This window comes from Anopheles funestus, chromosome 2RL (assembly GCF_943734845.2).
Source record: "Anopheles funestus chromosome 2RL, idAnoFuneDA-416_04, whole genome shotgun sequence".
Lineage (NCBI taxonomy): Eukaryota > Metazoa > Arthropoda > Insecta > Diptera > Culicidae > Anopheles > Anopheles funestus.
In genome coordinates, this window is record NC_064598.1 from 5,030,902 (window position 1) to 5,045,651 (window position 14,750).

The window sequence follows — 14,750 nt, forward strand, 5'->3', positions numbered from 1 at the left end:
AAAGAGGGTGTTTCCGAGCCTTCCAGAAATGTAGAACATATCAAACCTTCCAGCACCATCTTGGATCAGACAGAGCAGTGGAAGCAGTGTCTTGGCTAGATGTATAGATGCGACGCACACAGAAACCAAGCCAACAGAGCTGTGCTTAGTAGTCATCAGTCTGATTTGATAAGTTTGATCAAGACAAGCTTACTTCGGCATCGATCGGAATACAACGGTGGACCATAAAAAATACATTTTTTTTAACTTAAGTTTATTCTTTCTAATTGTGTTACGTGGTAAATCTCTCCCTTGCGACCAGCTGCGTGTGTCTGGAGGACGGTGGATATTTTTAATGCATTATTACTTTAGACTTAAATCTCCGGCTTCTTTCCTGATGATGTGATCTGTAGTTATTGCTAACCTTCTGAGACTGTTTCAACCACATGCCTCACAAGCATTCGCTTAGTAAAGAAACGTGCACTAATAATACATTTACAATTCACCTTTACACATCAATACATCCTTGCCTGTCGTCTTGAGTTCAACATACATCCAGTCGCAATTTCAATCCAGACCGGGTTTGCTCGTGTCCTAGTCGTGCATTGCCGACTCTATATACTATTTTCATCGACCCAATCCAAAATCCAGATCAATAGTTGTTTGGCGCCTGAAAGTGTTAGTGTGCGATAGGTTTGTAGACATTCTCTACCAAATTCCTTCCCGCACGATGACCGATGGTTCGGTTTTAATGATGATACAGAAAAAGTGTTAACACCCTGACGGCTCAAAAACGTACGACAAGTGTACGCACATGTCGTGACCTTTACGTGACTATAATGTAGCTAAATGGTTGACAAATAAATTTGACATCGTTTTCCTGGTTGAAAATGTGTTACATTGTATGTCGTCTCTAAGATGTTGGCACACTTGCAACCTTAGTACGGGCGTTGTCGTTGATCATTTCGGTTGTTTCTGTCACTGTAACGATAAGAGCGTGTGCAAGACAATTGTTCACATATTAGTAGCGCTTCAATACATCTGCTGACATGCGTAAACTTACTTTCCCCGCATTGCTCCACCACCGTATCCTCCACCACTGCCGCCATTATCGCGACCTCCACGATTCGCACCACCGTATCCTCGATCCTGACCGCCAGCACCGCCACCCCTTCCACCACCAAAGGAGCCACGATCCCGGCCACCTCCCGCTCCACCACCGTTGCGATTACCACCACCACCACCGTATCCTCCTCGACTGCCACCGTCGGATCCACTGCCGGCACCATCACCCTTCGGTGCCTTGCAACGGTTACATTCGTTGCGCCAGGCAAAGTTTTTGTTGTTACATTCTCCACAATTCCAGTCACCCTCGCGATCTTGTGCGCCACCGCTGCCACCACCTCCACCACCGCCGCCGAAACCGCCGCGTGCTCCACCCATCGCACCGCCAGGTGGAGGCCGTGAACGGCTGTCGTCCCGATCACCGCCGCCGCGATTGAAGCCACCACGATCGCCACCACCGCCCGCACTCGATCCACCGCGATCGCCACCACCCATTCGGTTGCCACCGCCACCATAGCCACCGCCGCCGCCTCCTCCTTTGTTAAAGCCACCACGGTTACCACCCTTGTTCTGCCAGTTGCTAAAACGTTGGGCGAGCGTCACCTTCACAATGGCCCCATTGAATTCCTTATTATCGAACCATCCGATGGCGGATTGTGCGGCACTAGCATCGTCGTAGGTTACGGTGGCTTCACCCTTCATATTGCCCGTTTCCTTATCCTTGTACATCCAGATTTTGGGCTTCTGCGTACGCTTGTCACGCTGTAATACATAAGGAGAAGTAAGGATACGGCACTATTATACCCGAGTAGGATTAAAAGATTCTTAGCATTTGCAGTTAACAACCTACCTTAATTACACCGATCGAACCGAAACGTTCGGCAATCTCTTCTTCCGTAGTTTCCGGTGTCATTCCCTGAATAAATATTGTATCCTCCTGTGTGATCATTTCACCATCGGCTAGACATTGACGATAAAGAGGGGGATGATGTGTACCGAACATACGGCGTTCGTCGAAAAGGGAATTCAAAGTCGGAAAATATTCCGATCGATCGAGAGTGTATCGTGAGAAAAATAGAGAAGAAAAAACCGCAAACACATATATGAGCAATCGGTGATTACCGGACAACAGAATCGATTACGTATGGTTAATTTAAATTAAAATAGTACGCCTCGTTATGCTGGATGTTTCAACATTTTGTGCTTTACGCTTTACGTTCTTATGACCCTTTAAGACGATATTAAAGCTCGTGGTTCATATATATAGCCGGTGTACTACACTTGTTCCGAATCGGCATAGATCTTTTCTTCTCCGTCTTATTATAAAACAGCTCCTTAAACTGATTACTACATTACACGGCGACGCAAACCACCATCATGAAATAAATGTTGTGACCGTTGTTTTTCAAACCTCACATTACACATGCGATGTATTTTACGCAGTGGTGTTGTACTTCTGTGGAAATTATTTTACAACTATCGTCCTTTACCGGCAGCTGGACAGATTGATGCAGAACGATACATGCCACTCAGTTGTACATGGCGTTTACTCATAAAACACTTATTGGCTGTCATAGATATATTGAAATTCCGTGCCAGACGGTGGAACATTTTGTGTACGCCCAGTTAACTCTTCGAAGGAGGTAATGAATTTATTCACGAGTTTTCCGAGCATGTTACAAACAGTACAAATCAATTAATCAAGTAATTCCAAAAAGATTTTGAAGCAATATGCCTAATAGTGAAATCGTACGCATTGGGCATCGGTAATAGACGGAATAGACGAAACTAACAAGAATATTTATATATTTTCTTCCGAAAAATTCCTTTCTTGCACTACGGTTTAGGTGCTGTTTGCTTACGAGTTGTCTGTCTACAAAGAATAATGACGACTTCATGCAATGAATGAATAAAAACGAATTTTCCGATCGAGAAAGAACAACAATAGCAGTATATTTTAAAATACGTTAGATATAATGCTGTGTGCACATGACTACACGAAACAGAGGCAATCCTAACTTTATATAAAAAAACGCAAGTTTCTTAGCTGCATAATGCAATTAAATTTGCCGATTAAAAAAACAGAAAGAAAGAATTGTCGTTGAAAAAAAGGCTACAACATTATAACCTTCTCCCTGTGGAGAATTACATCGGGAAGTTATCAATTATTTATACAGTAATAAAAAAAGCGTCGATGTTCAGAATGTGTATACTAAAACGTTAAAGGCTTGCATATGTACGACAAGTTAGGACAACAAATAGTTTCAACGGGGCCACATATGATCCGTTGAATTTAATAAAACAAATGAACAAAGTCGACGAGATCTAATTTTGTTTTGAGCCCAAAAATTGATAAGCTTACGGAAAAAAACTAAATTGCAAGTGAATAACAGATCTCTCTTGTCTCTTTAATGACGCTTTTCTTTCTTAATGTTTTTTTTCCTTCCTCTGCTATTGCACGTACTTATGATTCAATACTAGTAGCAGCTGAAGAAGTATTTACTATATAAAATAATAGAACAGTGAAAAAATAATATTTTCACCGAACAGTCGCTCGGTGTTTACCTTTGTTATAACCACCCTTGTTGCCGCCGCCACTGCTATAACACATGAAACCAAACACCATTTTCGTTACATATTTGTTGTTGATCGCACGGACACGCACATACACAGTAGAGTAGAAGTAGTACCAGTAGTAGTAGTAGTAGTAGTGGTAGTAGTAGTAGAGAAGTAATGGTTGAGGTAGAAGTAGATGTAGAAATAGGTTGCACACAATTTTAAATGGGTTCAGTTCAGAAACAAATGATGCTGTTCGATTCGAACCGAACAGCGAATGGTGTCATGGAATATATATCGCAAAAGGATAAGAACATGTTTCAATTAAGTTTACATTAAATTATACTGTTTCCAATAAACAACGTTGCTTGCTCGGTACAGAAACATGAAAAAAGTGGGCATTGAGACGTGCATAAAAAATTAGGACATATGAGCAAGGAATCGAAATCAGTCGTAAATTGTCTGTACAAATTTGTGATGAAAATGCATAACGCGACACCAACGGATTGCATCGCTTAATCTTATCTAAAGACCATGTGCTTAACACATGTGAAAGGGAGAGATATACTATATTTGAATGATTGAATTGCAGTGAATTTACGAAATTGCCTAGCCAGAAGTTGTGGATATAACCAGAGACGAGATCGATTCATACGACGGAATAAACCTCTTTAAACGAGACTTATATTGCTAATATTGAGCAAATGCAGGTTGGATATCAAATCGATCAGCTGTTTGTTGTACTATTTCGATGTACACATACATATCATTGACGCTGGCATTAAACAAGGGACGGAAATGGTTTACTTTTGTACAGGTTCAGTCGATAGCGCGAGTCAGATAAAAAAGAAAGGATATCTTACATGGAGATACGAAAGGATATAGTTTTTGGGACAGAGATCGTTTACAACCTACAGGCTCTACTGTCGATGCTCACCTGTATCCGCCGGTTTGGTTACCACCTCTTCTGTCGTAGCTGTTTCCGCCACGATTGCCACCACCGTAGCCACCACTATCGCCACGGCCTCCGCCACCATTGTAATCTGTATAGCAAAATGAGATAAATATAGAACACATAATCATGAGAATTCGGTGAGTTTGTCTAACTGTTAAAAACGTCTCTTCAACCATTCGGTGCTTCCTAAACCATCTATGATAATTGCCTCACCGGCTACCTCGCTCGCCCTCGTCTGCCCTCAACAAATAAACGTCATGGCTTGTGTGTCCTTGAACTGCTTAGCTTCCGTCTCCCTTTCCCACTCTCTGCAGCACCCGGCCGTCCCACGTTTTCACAAAAACCTGTACATCACAGAAAACGAAGTGGGACTTACCACTTTGACCACCGTATCCACCGCCGACAGAACCGGAACTCTGCTGTCCGTAGCTGCCGGTACCCCCACCACCAAACTTGCTCATCGGAGGAGGCTGACTGTAGCTCTGATTAATCGGTGGTGGAGGAACGCTATACGGAGCAGCACCCCCAAAATCCTTACTGGCGTATCCACCGTATTCTGTCGCAATAAATGGAAGAATATATCAATCAGCGTATTGATCATGAGCAATAGCAGAGCGGCACATTCGGCAAAAGCACTGGGAAAATTCGTAACATTGCTAGCCAGGTGCGAAAACGATGCACCATTGGAGGTAGTGCATGCTTCGATTTTCAAGATGGACGACGCCATCTCTCTTTCGCCGCACAAACGATGAAAGCAAAGTTTCCTCAATGATAACTAATCATCCATGCCTCTGTAACTATCTACGCGTACTTCTTTTGTACTTACGGTCTGCCATTGCGATGCTTGTGTCCGATATTCTATTAGCTGCACGCTTTTTTCCACTGAAAAACCGCACCGCGTTGTTGTTATCTTCTCGGGGTTGCTTTTTTATTTGAGCGCTTTAATTTTTCACGTCAGGTTGCAACCTGACTGTCAGGTCTCACCAACACAAATGCGCCTTCAGACTTTTGACAGCTGACCGTGTGGTGTAGCAGATGGGCGTTTATAAACACGTTTTTGCAAACTATTAATTTCCGTAGAAAAACGAAAAAGGGTCATTTACAGCTGACTTTGTAATTTTAGTTCAATTATTTTCAAATATAAATCCAATGAAACAACGCATTTGTGCGTGCCTTTCATCCGATCGTGCCCTTGAAAACAAACGAGAACTACACCACACAGCCTGTCGATGCGACAGCATTCTGCACCACACTGCGCGTTCAGTGATACACCCTGTATGTTTACATTGTCAAATGCAGCATACAAACAGCGTTCTGCTGTCAACAAACGTACCAAAATTTGGCGAACCAATTTAGAATAGTACAATTTCGTTTTCCTGGTCACAAAGGCAGTAAGGCTAATCGATTGGTTGAGTGCAAAACTTAGGGTGCGTCCAATGTCGGTGTTTGCCGTTTGAATGTGTATTTAAGTTGTGTGTGTTCTTTCCCTTCCAATAACACGCTTCCCGTAAGATTAAAGTGTAGAGCGTCTGTTTTGTATATTAAATGTGCTCATAGTACCCCATTCGGTAGCTAACTACTCTATCATTTGTCCGGCATCCGTACTAATTTGGTCAACGTGAAAACATATTTAGTTAGGCATGGCGTCACCCTTCCGTTATACTCACGCAATCACTGCCAGGTATGTATTGTACTTTGCTAAAAAAGGCCCAGCACCATGTTTGACCTCTGACCAAATCGTTAACAAAAATTAAGGCCAACTGTTGTGATGGATAGTACAATAATGAACGGTAGTACAACGCCCATTCCCATCTATGTGCCACACGATCGTAATGCGTTAAATAAGCTAAAGTTTATATAATTTTATATTATTGCTTTTCGTTTGTTTTGCTGTAATCGATTAACATCGGTCACGTCGTGTATTCGGTCCATAGAATTCCATTATCCTTAAGAACACGTGGAGAAATCGATCTGGAGGAGGCCAAACTGCAGCATGAAAGTTATGTGAAAATGCTACGTGATCTAGGACTGGATGTGATAGAACTGCCACCGGACGAAAATCTCCCTGAATGTCCGTTCGTCGAAGACTGTGCCGTAGTTTGTAATGGAATAGCACTAATTTGTCGACCTGGTGATCCTCATCGGGTGCAGGAAGTTAGTATATATGTTTTTTTTCTTTCCTTTTATGATCTTATTTTTTTCATAACTGATGCAGCGTACGGAAGCGATTTTACAATTCTGTTCTAATATTGCAGGTTGAAGCTGTACGGGCTGTACTGAAGAAGGAACTGGATCTTCCCTTAGCCGAAATAGCCGATCCAAACGCTAGACTGGACGGCGGCGATGTACTCTTTACTGGGCGCGAGTTTTTCGTTGGTCTCAGTAAGTGGACCAACGAGGCTGGTGCACGAGCAGTGGCGGCCGCCTTTCCAGAGTATCCTTGTGTGCCGATAAAGGTATAACTCGCAGTGCTATGATTCGATGTACATTTCATTTACTATCATCAGTGCTGTATGTGTTTCTGATACTCACCTTGTTTTACATCTAATTCGTAACTGATCTCTAGCTAACCTAAATATAACCAATGATCGTGTAATCATTAGTGTAAATATGTCCGCCCATCGTCGTTGTTGGCACTAGTGCTTACATCTTCATTTGTATCATTGTGTAGTTTGCTAAAAACGCATACGCTATCGTGGCCTTAGAACAATTTCCGTTTTGTCTGAACATGTATAGTCCGTTTAAAACTAGATTTAGCAAAACATTGCATCAATGCTCTGAACAGAGGCTAAAATCGAACATAACGTTTTGCAAAATATCGTGATACGTTTGTGGAAACGCTTGATTACCTTTGTTTGTTACTCACCTGTTATTATACTTTCCTTCTCTCACTATCACTTCTCTTTCTCTTTTTCTCTCTTTGCCAACATCTCCACCATTCTTCTGATCCTTACATTTTACACTGTCCTTGCTTCCCAACTGAATCGTTGTATGCAATCTGCGGCATCGAACGCACAATGTGCACCACTGTATCATAGGTAGAAGACGTAGACGATGTGGTGAATCCTATTACGTTGGATTTAGTCAGTGGAGTGATTCAGGTTGATAAGAAACATTACGCTATCGTGTGTTTGATAAACACAACAGAAAAAAGCTATTTTTATTTATTTATTTCAACTTTTTTAAGAATGTTTATTTGAAAGCAGCGTTATAGAGCATAACATTCGTACCGATCCGCTTAACATATATGTTGTCTAATAATACGACGAATCGCACGTTAGTTTTATTTGTTTCATCGTAATGATCAGTTTCGGGGCAAATTGTTCGCTTAAGTCTCGTTTAAAAGTTATCCGTTATCACTGACAACGATGATTGACACATTTTCTGGAACTTACCGACGTATGAAACAAATTAAAAATGTTCTGTACACTTTTATTAATGCATGATTTATTAATTCTGCTCAGTTGCTTCTATCTACCTCTTGGGTAAACTTGTAGTAGCAAAATTCTTTTGTTCAGTTTCGTATTACTTTTATGTTTTTATGACACGCGTATTTCATATGCTGCGATATATTACACGAATGTGTATCTTGTTTTGTTTTATAATCTAGCATTCAATAATGCCATTTTTCGTATTTCTTTACGAGCACTGAATGCATGCTGTTCTATTCGCATTGTTAAAGCGTAGTCCGCCAACCAGTATGCTTGACAGAACAGTTGATGGAATATTTTTATGTCTTCTTAAAGTTTAAGCATTACACCACTGCTTGGTCTGCTTATCAATAATTCCTATATTTGCTTGTCCCCTCAATCTCTCTGCCAGACGTTAAAAGTGTTGCCTTTTCTCATTTCCATTAGGTATCAGAGCATCATCATCTCAAGTATTATGTTTCCATGGGAGGGCCAGATGTGCTTTGTGTTAGCCGCAGCAAGGAGTCACAAGAGATCTTGAAACGGATCGAAAGGGAAGCTACTTTTACATACCACACGCTGACACTGCAGGAAGAAGCAGCTGCTAATGTTCTGTACATCAACGGCACGCTTGTTACAAGATCTGTCGATGAAATTCCAATTTCAACGCAGGTAGGTTTGATGGCAACATCTTTTTTTGTTTCGAGGAATAGTTCACCCTTATGACTGATTGTACTACAATCTTCCCAGATTTTATCGCAGAAAATCGACAATCCACGCCAGATGCTGTACATGTCCGAACTGGGCAAGTTTTCCAACGGTCTTACTGCTTGCTCCATTCTGGTGAAACGTTCCAAGCATATTAAAAGTCTGTAAGATAAGCATCGACACAATCTCTACGGGATACGTTACATTTTTCTTGTTTGATATTTAACTTATTTTGTCTTCGGTATCGTCAAAAAACGAAACAAACCCCTATATTTGCGTACCTATATTCCAATAACCGAGGAACTATGATTGTATCAGAGATTAGGGATTCCTAAAAATGAATAGTTCTTATTATTTATTTTTTATGTAACTTTTTCTTGTAAGCTGTGCGTCTCTAGCAACGCATGTTACTACATTTTAAAAGCACTAAGTTTACATTTCATGTCAAACGTATTCGTACCGCTGGCAACAACAATCAACGTTGGTACTGCATTAGCTCGTTTAACTACAAATGTCGCTTCTAGAAGTTTTTGGGCGATGCTTCGTAATTCTATTTCAAACGCACATATGTATTTTTACTTGGCATGCTACGGCATAACAAAGGAAAAATTAAACTTCTTTGCTTGGCATCTGTCGATACTAGTCACCTAAATGGGCATTATAACCATATTGTGACCATTAACTCCAATTCATGATCTGCGCTTTCGAAGCTTGTTTTGAATAAACTTTTTTTTATAAACATAAACATTCGTTCCACTGATATTAACCTGAAAGCAATCTCTACTAAAATTTAACTCTAAAAATAAATCGATATTTTGGATTCCGCCTAACTTGTTGGTTGTGGAGAAAAGATGAGCAAAAGAACAATATTTACAGTCCTAGATTTTAGTTCCGAAAACAGGTACATTTTGTGTGCTCACGGAAACCAACACAACACAATAATTCTTCTCTAATATACCTGTACGTTACATACCAACTTAAATCTTCTGGCAAATGAATAAAGATGATTGTAGCTTCTTCATAAGTATGCTAGCTTCCTGGAGAGTTATGGAGCAAATATTGAAAGAAAATTAATGATGCCGTGATGCCGCAAAATGAAACTGCCAAGTATGATAACACTTGCTAGGACCTACTACATTGAAGTACATATATATGTAACTTTCATCGAAAGATGACTCACAATAATATTAGTTTCAGATCTAGATAAACATTAGTGTACCAGTAAGGTTAACTGGTTTAATTAATTTGTTAAAAGATAGTTATAATACCTTCAAGATATTTTTTGTTCTTCATGAAATCGTCTGCACTTATTGTTCGACCATTCTATTGCTGGGATGGGTGTTTTTATCAAGTCTGTTTTTGAATTTTAAAACGCTTTAACGCGAATAGCTTTAGGTGTGTCAACCACCGGGTTGTGGTACAACTTTGTCGTTATATCATGCATGAACAAGCTTTTCATATTCACACACTTGAATTTTTAGCAGGTCGGTGACTTGAATTGTACTTGAACAAAAGCTAGCCAACGTTCATTGAACGGCATTAACTTTATCTATAAACGGTCTCGATTTTATCGGCGTTCCATCGATGAGCTTATTCACCGCAAGTGCATCGGTCGCATCTTCAGTCCGTCGGAATGATACGGTACCGAATAATTCGTTTTCTGGATACCAAATAAAATCAATCTCGCCATACGATGCAAATGATCGATAGATTGTCTGCTCATCAGTCGCTGGAAGAGAGGCACGGTACAGAACCGAAGAAGGAAGGAGGAGTACATGTCAAATTTTGTTTTCTTCAAACACAACCGACATCTGTAGACTCGATACACGCTTGCCGAGCACAGTAGTGCAAAGAAGTCATGTTTATCATATACTTACGTTGTCGTACTGTAAAGTAAACTGTGTATCCCTCTCTGTTCGATGGTTTATCGATATTGAAAGCTACCCGTAGACGACGTCCCGATATTTTAACGTTGTTCATTTCCAAGGCTTTGAACGCATGTTCGCGATTCGTGTAATCAAAATAGGCCTCGCCGTGACGTTTGTAACGAGAAAAATCAACATCCGCCAGCCTGCCGAAACGTGCGAATATTTCTTCTATTTCCCTTTCGGTCACTTTGCAGCTGATGTTTCCTACGTAAACACTGTGCTTCAGATGGCCTGTATGATAGCGTCCAATGTGGTACATATCCCTTTCCAGCGAATAGCCTCGCCTCACGGACGATGAATTAGTTTCCCTCGATGGAGTCCTTGTCCTGCGACGCTTGTGGCGGGAGCTTTGGGGAGATGGCGAACGAGATACGCGCGCAAACCGTAACGGCGAACGAGTCCGAGATCGTGTCAAATGGCGCGAACGGCGCGAACGTGATCGAGAGCGTGTTCGCGAATGTACATATCTTCCAGGCGTCCGAGAACGTGACCGTGATCGAGACGGTGAACGATACGGTGAACGAGACCGCGATAAAGATCGGTTGCTGTAGCGTCTTGGTGGTGGTGATGGAGAGGCATCGAACGAGCTTCCCGCATAGTTTACGTCATCTGGCATCCTGAAGCGCCTCTTCGCTTCTAGCTGTATCTGTATTTCCCTTTGCTCGCGGTTCAACCCTGCGAGAAGATCCCGTAATGCATCCACCCGAGAACCCTTGCGATAGTCAAAACGTTGCCGTAATGAATCCAACTCTTGTGTGATAGCAATTTTTTCCACCCGTATTTGCATGTACCGTTCGTGGGCTAAACGATCCGATGGCGATACAGATCGCATCTGGTCCGAGATTGTTCTGTTATCACCTGGGTAGGTGGGAATGTTTGCTATCGTTGTCGTATGTGTGCTAATCCGCTGGCTGCTGGACGATGCTTCCGCTCGGATCGGTGATATGCGCTGACTGCTTCCACTACCGCTTCCTTTGCTGCTTTGCTCTGATTTAGAACTGGTTGGTTCCTTGGCTTTCTCTTCAGATAATTTGATCCTTTTTGTGCTAGTAGTTGGCAGCAAAGCCGTAACGTTTGCCTCGTCCTTTTCCAATTGTTGAAGCCGACGCTGGATATCCTGCTCTTTTTGCTTGATTAAGCGTTCCATTTCTTCGAGATTATTTAGCTGATCCTGGCATTCCGATTTGATGATACGCTTTTCTGCAATGATATTTCGTAGATCCTCTCCTTTTATATCTGGAGGTGGAGCGCTGCTTGTCGAAGCCTTGGGTGACTCACAAGGCTTGTTGATGATTTCCACTATTAAAGGTTCCTGCTTCTCGGTTGCTGGTGGAGCAATCTGTTGGGCCGCTGGTGGTTTCTTTTCCTTTGTCTCTTTTCTGGCAAACATTTCCGATAGCAGCACGCGTGGTCGATGGTCTTTCGAATCGTCATCCACACCCGTATTGGCGCTCATATTTAATCCAACTATTTTCTTTCGCCCTTTCTGTTTCAATGTATCTTTCATCCCTGTAATTGTGGGTTTACAATTCACTCGATATCATAAGTAACCAGCGATAATAGGCTTTCAAAACTGACTGGACTGCAACATCCATTTGGTGCAGTAAAGAAGAATCTTTTTGGGGCTTGGTTATTCAACTTACAGAACACATCAGCCGGCAGACGTTCAACAGTAGTAATTTCACACGCTCTCTGTGCTCCTTTCATGTCGCGAAAGATGATGATAAATTCGTTTGGAGCTGTTTTCTCGGCAAAATATAAACCTCCACATCTAACAAATCCACGTGCAACTTGCGCCACACTAAGATTTTCCTCTAATGGATTTATTAAAAATGATAATAGTTAGTTAACAATGCGAATGAGAGACACGCTACGACGAAATAATGATGTACCGTGAAAAATATCTGTATATAAAATGTTCCACTTGCATACACATAATTACAAAACATTTATATGCAACATACCTGAATCAATGGTCACCATAACAGCTTCCACGCAGTCCAATCTCGGGCTTTCCGCCGCGATGTGTTTGAAGATTAAATCCTTATCCAAACCAAACCTACCTTTCAACCTTATGGCTCGGTACGCTTGCAAATAGTTTGCAAAACTGACGAACACTTTCCACGTGTTCGGATCGAATTTGCTCGGTTCACGGCGCATTGCAAGGACTGCACCAGCGCGGTTAAAATAACTTTTCAGCTGTCCAAACTTTGTGCTTTTGGGACAGTTGTAAAGCACCACTGCAAATGAAACCGGATACAATTAATCATTCAGCTTCTTTTTCCATCCTGGCTTATATTTGGAAAGTACCTTCAAAACTGTACTTCTTTGGATTAGGGTTGCGGTAATGCGGATCGAATCCCGTCTTGAATATGATGTTATCCTTTTTCTCTTGTTCCTCTTTCGCTTCAATTTCCTGCAGGTACTTACCTTTCGGTGTACCAATCAGTTTGCCTTTGACGGCTCTCTGAAACACTGGCAAACTGGAAGCAAATTTTATGAAATCTTTTTGGCTCACTGGCACAATCGAAACTACAATGCCAGCAATATCATCAATTTGACATGCGTCGTTCATGTTGATCTGGTGACTGAAATGCACGATCGTGGGGCCATTGTTACGAACTTTTTTCTCGACGTACAAAACATTTCCAATGTCTGAAAATGCTTGTACTATTTCGTCGTACAGTATGACTAGTGAATAAGCGTAATTGAAAAAAGAAAAGAAAAAGCAAATGTAAACGTGTAACAACGCACAGTAACAGTAAACGGTTGCCAAACAGGGTTGATGACTTACAGTTCGGTACATAGTTAATCAGCACTGATTGATTTTTGATTGGGTGTAGCGCTTCTCCGGGTATCATGGTGAACAGCGTGCAGTTGATATCGGACAGTACCACTTGTCGGCAAAAGCAGTTTATAGCACGTTGCTGTGACTCTTCGTCGAGGTAGTTGATCATGTAAACTTTAGAAAACAATGCATTCAGGCAGATGCCTTTCTCGATGCTTAAGATGGGACCGAACTTTTGGAAGTAAATAACCACATCCTCGTCGTAAACTTCTCGTGGAATATTTTCGACTTTGACTAAAAGATACGAAAGACACATTATTAGCATAGGACTTTGCATGACACGCGTATTGTTCGGAATCAGGTACCGGCCGTTTTGTTTTCCGTTTGGAATCGTAGCTTTCCAAATCGAACATCACGCCGATAGACGAACAATGGACTATACTCTTCTTCATAGGCTTGCTGATCTTGTTGCGGTACGAAATCATCGCAAGAGTCGTTTTGGTTGAACTGACCCAACGGATCATCGTCGACATCGACGACATTGTATTGTTGGTCTTGGAAATCATCGTCTTGATCCATCATATTCTGCTGCATGTCGTTATGGCTTGGTTGATGGTTACCAAAGTATTGCTGCTTCGCACGCAGCAGTTCATTGTAAACCCGTGGTGTTTTGTAACTATCCAAATCTTCCAGTCGCACCCGTACATCCTCGTCGAGTACTTTCACCGATACCTGGTGCTGATTCAGCATCGAATTGTCCAGCTTGCGATGAGCTGCGTGGGCAGCAGATCGTTCGGAAAATCCGACAAACGCGTAGTGGTTGGTGGGAATTTGTACTGTCTCGACATTTCCGTATCTACAGCATGCTTCGAACAGATCCTCTTCACTGGTGTCTGTGGGATGTGTAGTGGAGAAGCATAATAAAAGATGCACCACGGAAGCAACGCAGCCACATTCACTTACCGGAAGATGTGTTATGTATTACTATTGTATAGCCGGCCAGGAACTTGCGATCGTCGTTGGACATCATAACGCTCAATCGATGCGACTGAAAAAGGGTTTGATCCAAGTTGCAAGCTTCGGCGGCTTGGTCTTCGTTTTCGAACAATACGAAGGCAATTTTGGTCCGGCAATCATTGCGGTTTTCACGCATGAACGTGGAACCGACTACATTACCAGATGATTTTAGTAAACTGTGCAACTCCCCCAGCGAAGTTTGCTTCGGAATATTAGAAATGTAAACCACCTCGTTCGGATTCATCGTGGAGAAGATTAATTTGCGACTTGTAGCTTGCTGCTGTTTTCTACCAAAATGACAGACCATTCATGTCCAACCATCTGTCAAACCAACGTTCTTCGGA

General features: G+C 41.8%; 3 protein-coding genes across 9 annotated transcripts; 1 reads left to right on the plus strand and 2 right to left on the minus strand.

Moving 5' to 3' along the window:
• Positions 1-232: 232 nt before the first annotated feature.
• LOC125774863 (RNA-binding protein cabeza-like) lies at positions 233-5,858 on the minus strand. Of its 6 annotated transcripts, none has more exons than XM_049445214.1 (7): positions 5,382-5,858; positions 4,932-5,111; positions 4,538-4,643; positions 3,610-3,641; positions 1,895-2,004; positions 1,043-1,806; positions 233-960 (listed from the first exon to the last, which is right to left on the minus strand). In XM_049445214.1, exons 1-7 carry the CDS (start codon positions 5,389-5,391, stop codon positions 918-920), a joined length of 1,245 nt encoding a protein of 414 aa, XP_049301171.1. In that variant the 5' UTR covers positions 5,392-5,858; the 3' UTR covers positions 233-917. The 6 variants fall into 6 exon arrangements, with proteins under 6 accessions (XP_049301171.1, XP_049301170.1, XP_049301173.1 ...); XM_049445213.1 differs by having other exon boundaries at positions 3,610-3,644; XM_049445216.1 differs by lacking the exon at positions 4,932-5,111.
• A 44-nt stretch (positions 5,859-5,902) lies between these two features.
• LOC125774871 (N(G),N(G)-dimethylarginine dimethylaminohydrolase 1) lies at positions 5,903-9,697 on the plus strand. 2 transcript variants are annotated; one of them, XM_049445225.1, is made up of 6 exons: positions 5,903-6,236; positions 6,490-6,709; positions 6,811-7,011; positions 7,594-7,656; positions 8,413-8,637; positions 8,716-9,697. In XM_049445225.1, exons 1-6 carry the CDS (start codon positions 6,196-6,198, stop codon positions 8,839-8,841), a joined length of 876 nt encoding a protein of 291 aa, XP_049301182.1. In that variant the 5' UTR covers positions 5,903-6,195; the 3' UTR covers positions 8,842-9,697. The 2 variants fall into 2 exon arrangements, with proteins under 2 accessions (XP_049301182.1, XP_049301183.1); XM_049445226.1 differs by lacking the exon at positions 7,594-7,656 and having other exon boundaries at positions 5,915-6,236.
• Positions 9,014-14,713, minus strand: LOC125774827 (uncharacterized). The gene is made up of 8 exons (XM_049445107.1): positions 14,353-14,713; positions 13,755-14,282; positions 13,396-13,683; positions 12,912-13,292; positions 12,566-12,841; positions 12,245-12,415; positions 10,551-12,110; positions 9,014-10,402 (listed from the first exon to the last, which is right to left on the minus strand). Exons 1-8 carry the CDS (start codon positions 14,711-14,713, stop codon positions 10,200-10,202), a joined length of 3,768 nt encoding a protein of 1,255 aa, XP_049301064.1. The 3' UTR covers positions 9,014-10,199.
• Positions 14,714-14,750: the final 37 nt, after the last annotated feature.

Bases quoted from the DNA above. Each gene is read 5' to 3' on its own strand.
- LOC125774827 (XM_049445107.1), bottom strand. From the start codon at position 14,713: ATGGTCTGTCATTTTGGTAGAAAACAGCAGCAAGCTACAAGTCGCAAA. The intron at 12,416-12,565 runs GTATGTTGCATA...TAAATCCATTAG, and splicing joins TATGGTGACCATTGATTCAG to AGGAAAATCTTAGTGTGGCG. The intron at 12,111-12,244 runs GTAAGTTGAATA...CCACAATTACAG, and splicing joins TCTGCCGGCTGATGTGTTCT to GGATGAAAGATACATTGAAA.
- LOC125774863 (XM_049445213.1), bottom strand. The intron at 4,644-4,931 runs GTAAGTCCCACT...TTTGCTATACAG, and splicing joins TGGATACGGTGGTCAAAGTG to ATTACAATGGTGGCGGAGGC. The intron at 961-1,042 runs GTAAGTTTACGC...TTATCGTTACAG, and splicing joins GGTGGAGCAATGCGGGGAAA to TGACAGAAACAACCGAAATG.
- LOC125774871 (XM_049445225.1), top strand. From the start codon at position 6,196: ATGGCGTCACCCTTCCGTTATACTCACGCAATCACTGCCAG. The intron at 6,710-6,810 runs GTTAGTATATAT...CTAATATTGCAG, and splicing joins ATCCTCATCGGGTGCAGGAA to GTTGAAGCTGTACGGGCTGT. The intron at 8,638-8,715 runs GTAGGTTTGATG...CAATCTTCCCAG, and splicing joins AAATTCCAATTTCAACGCAG to ATTTTATCGCAGAAAATCGA.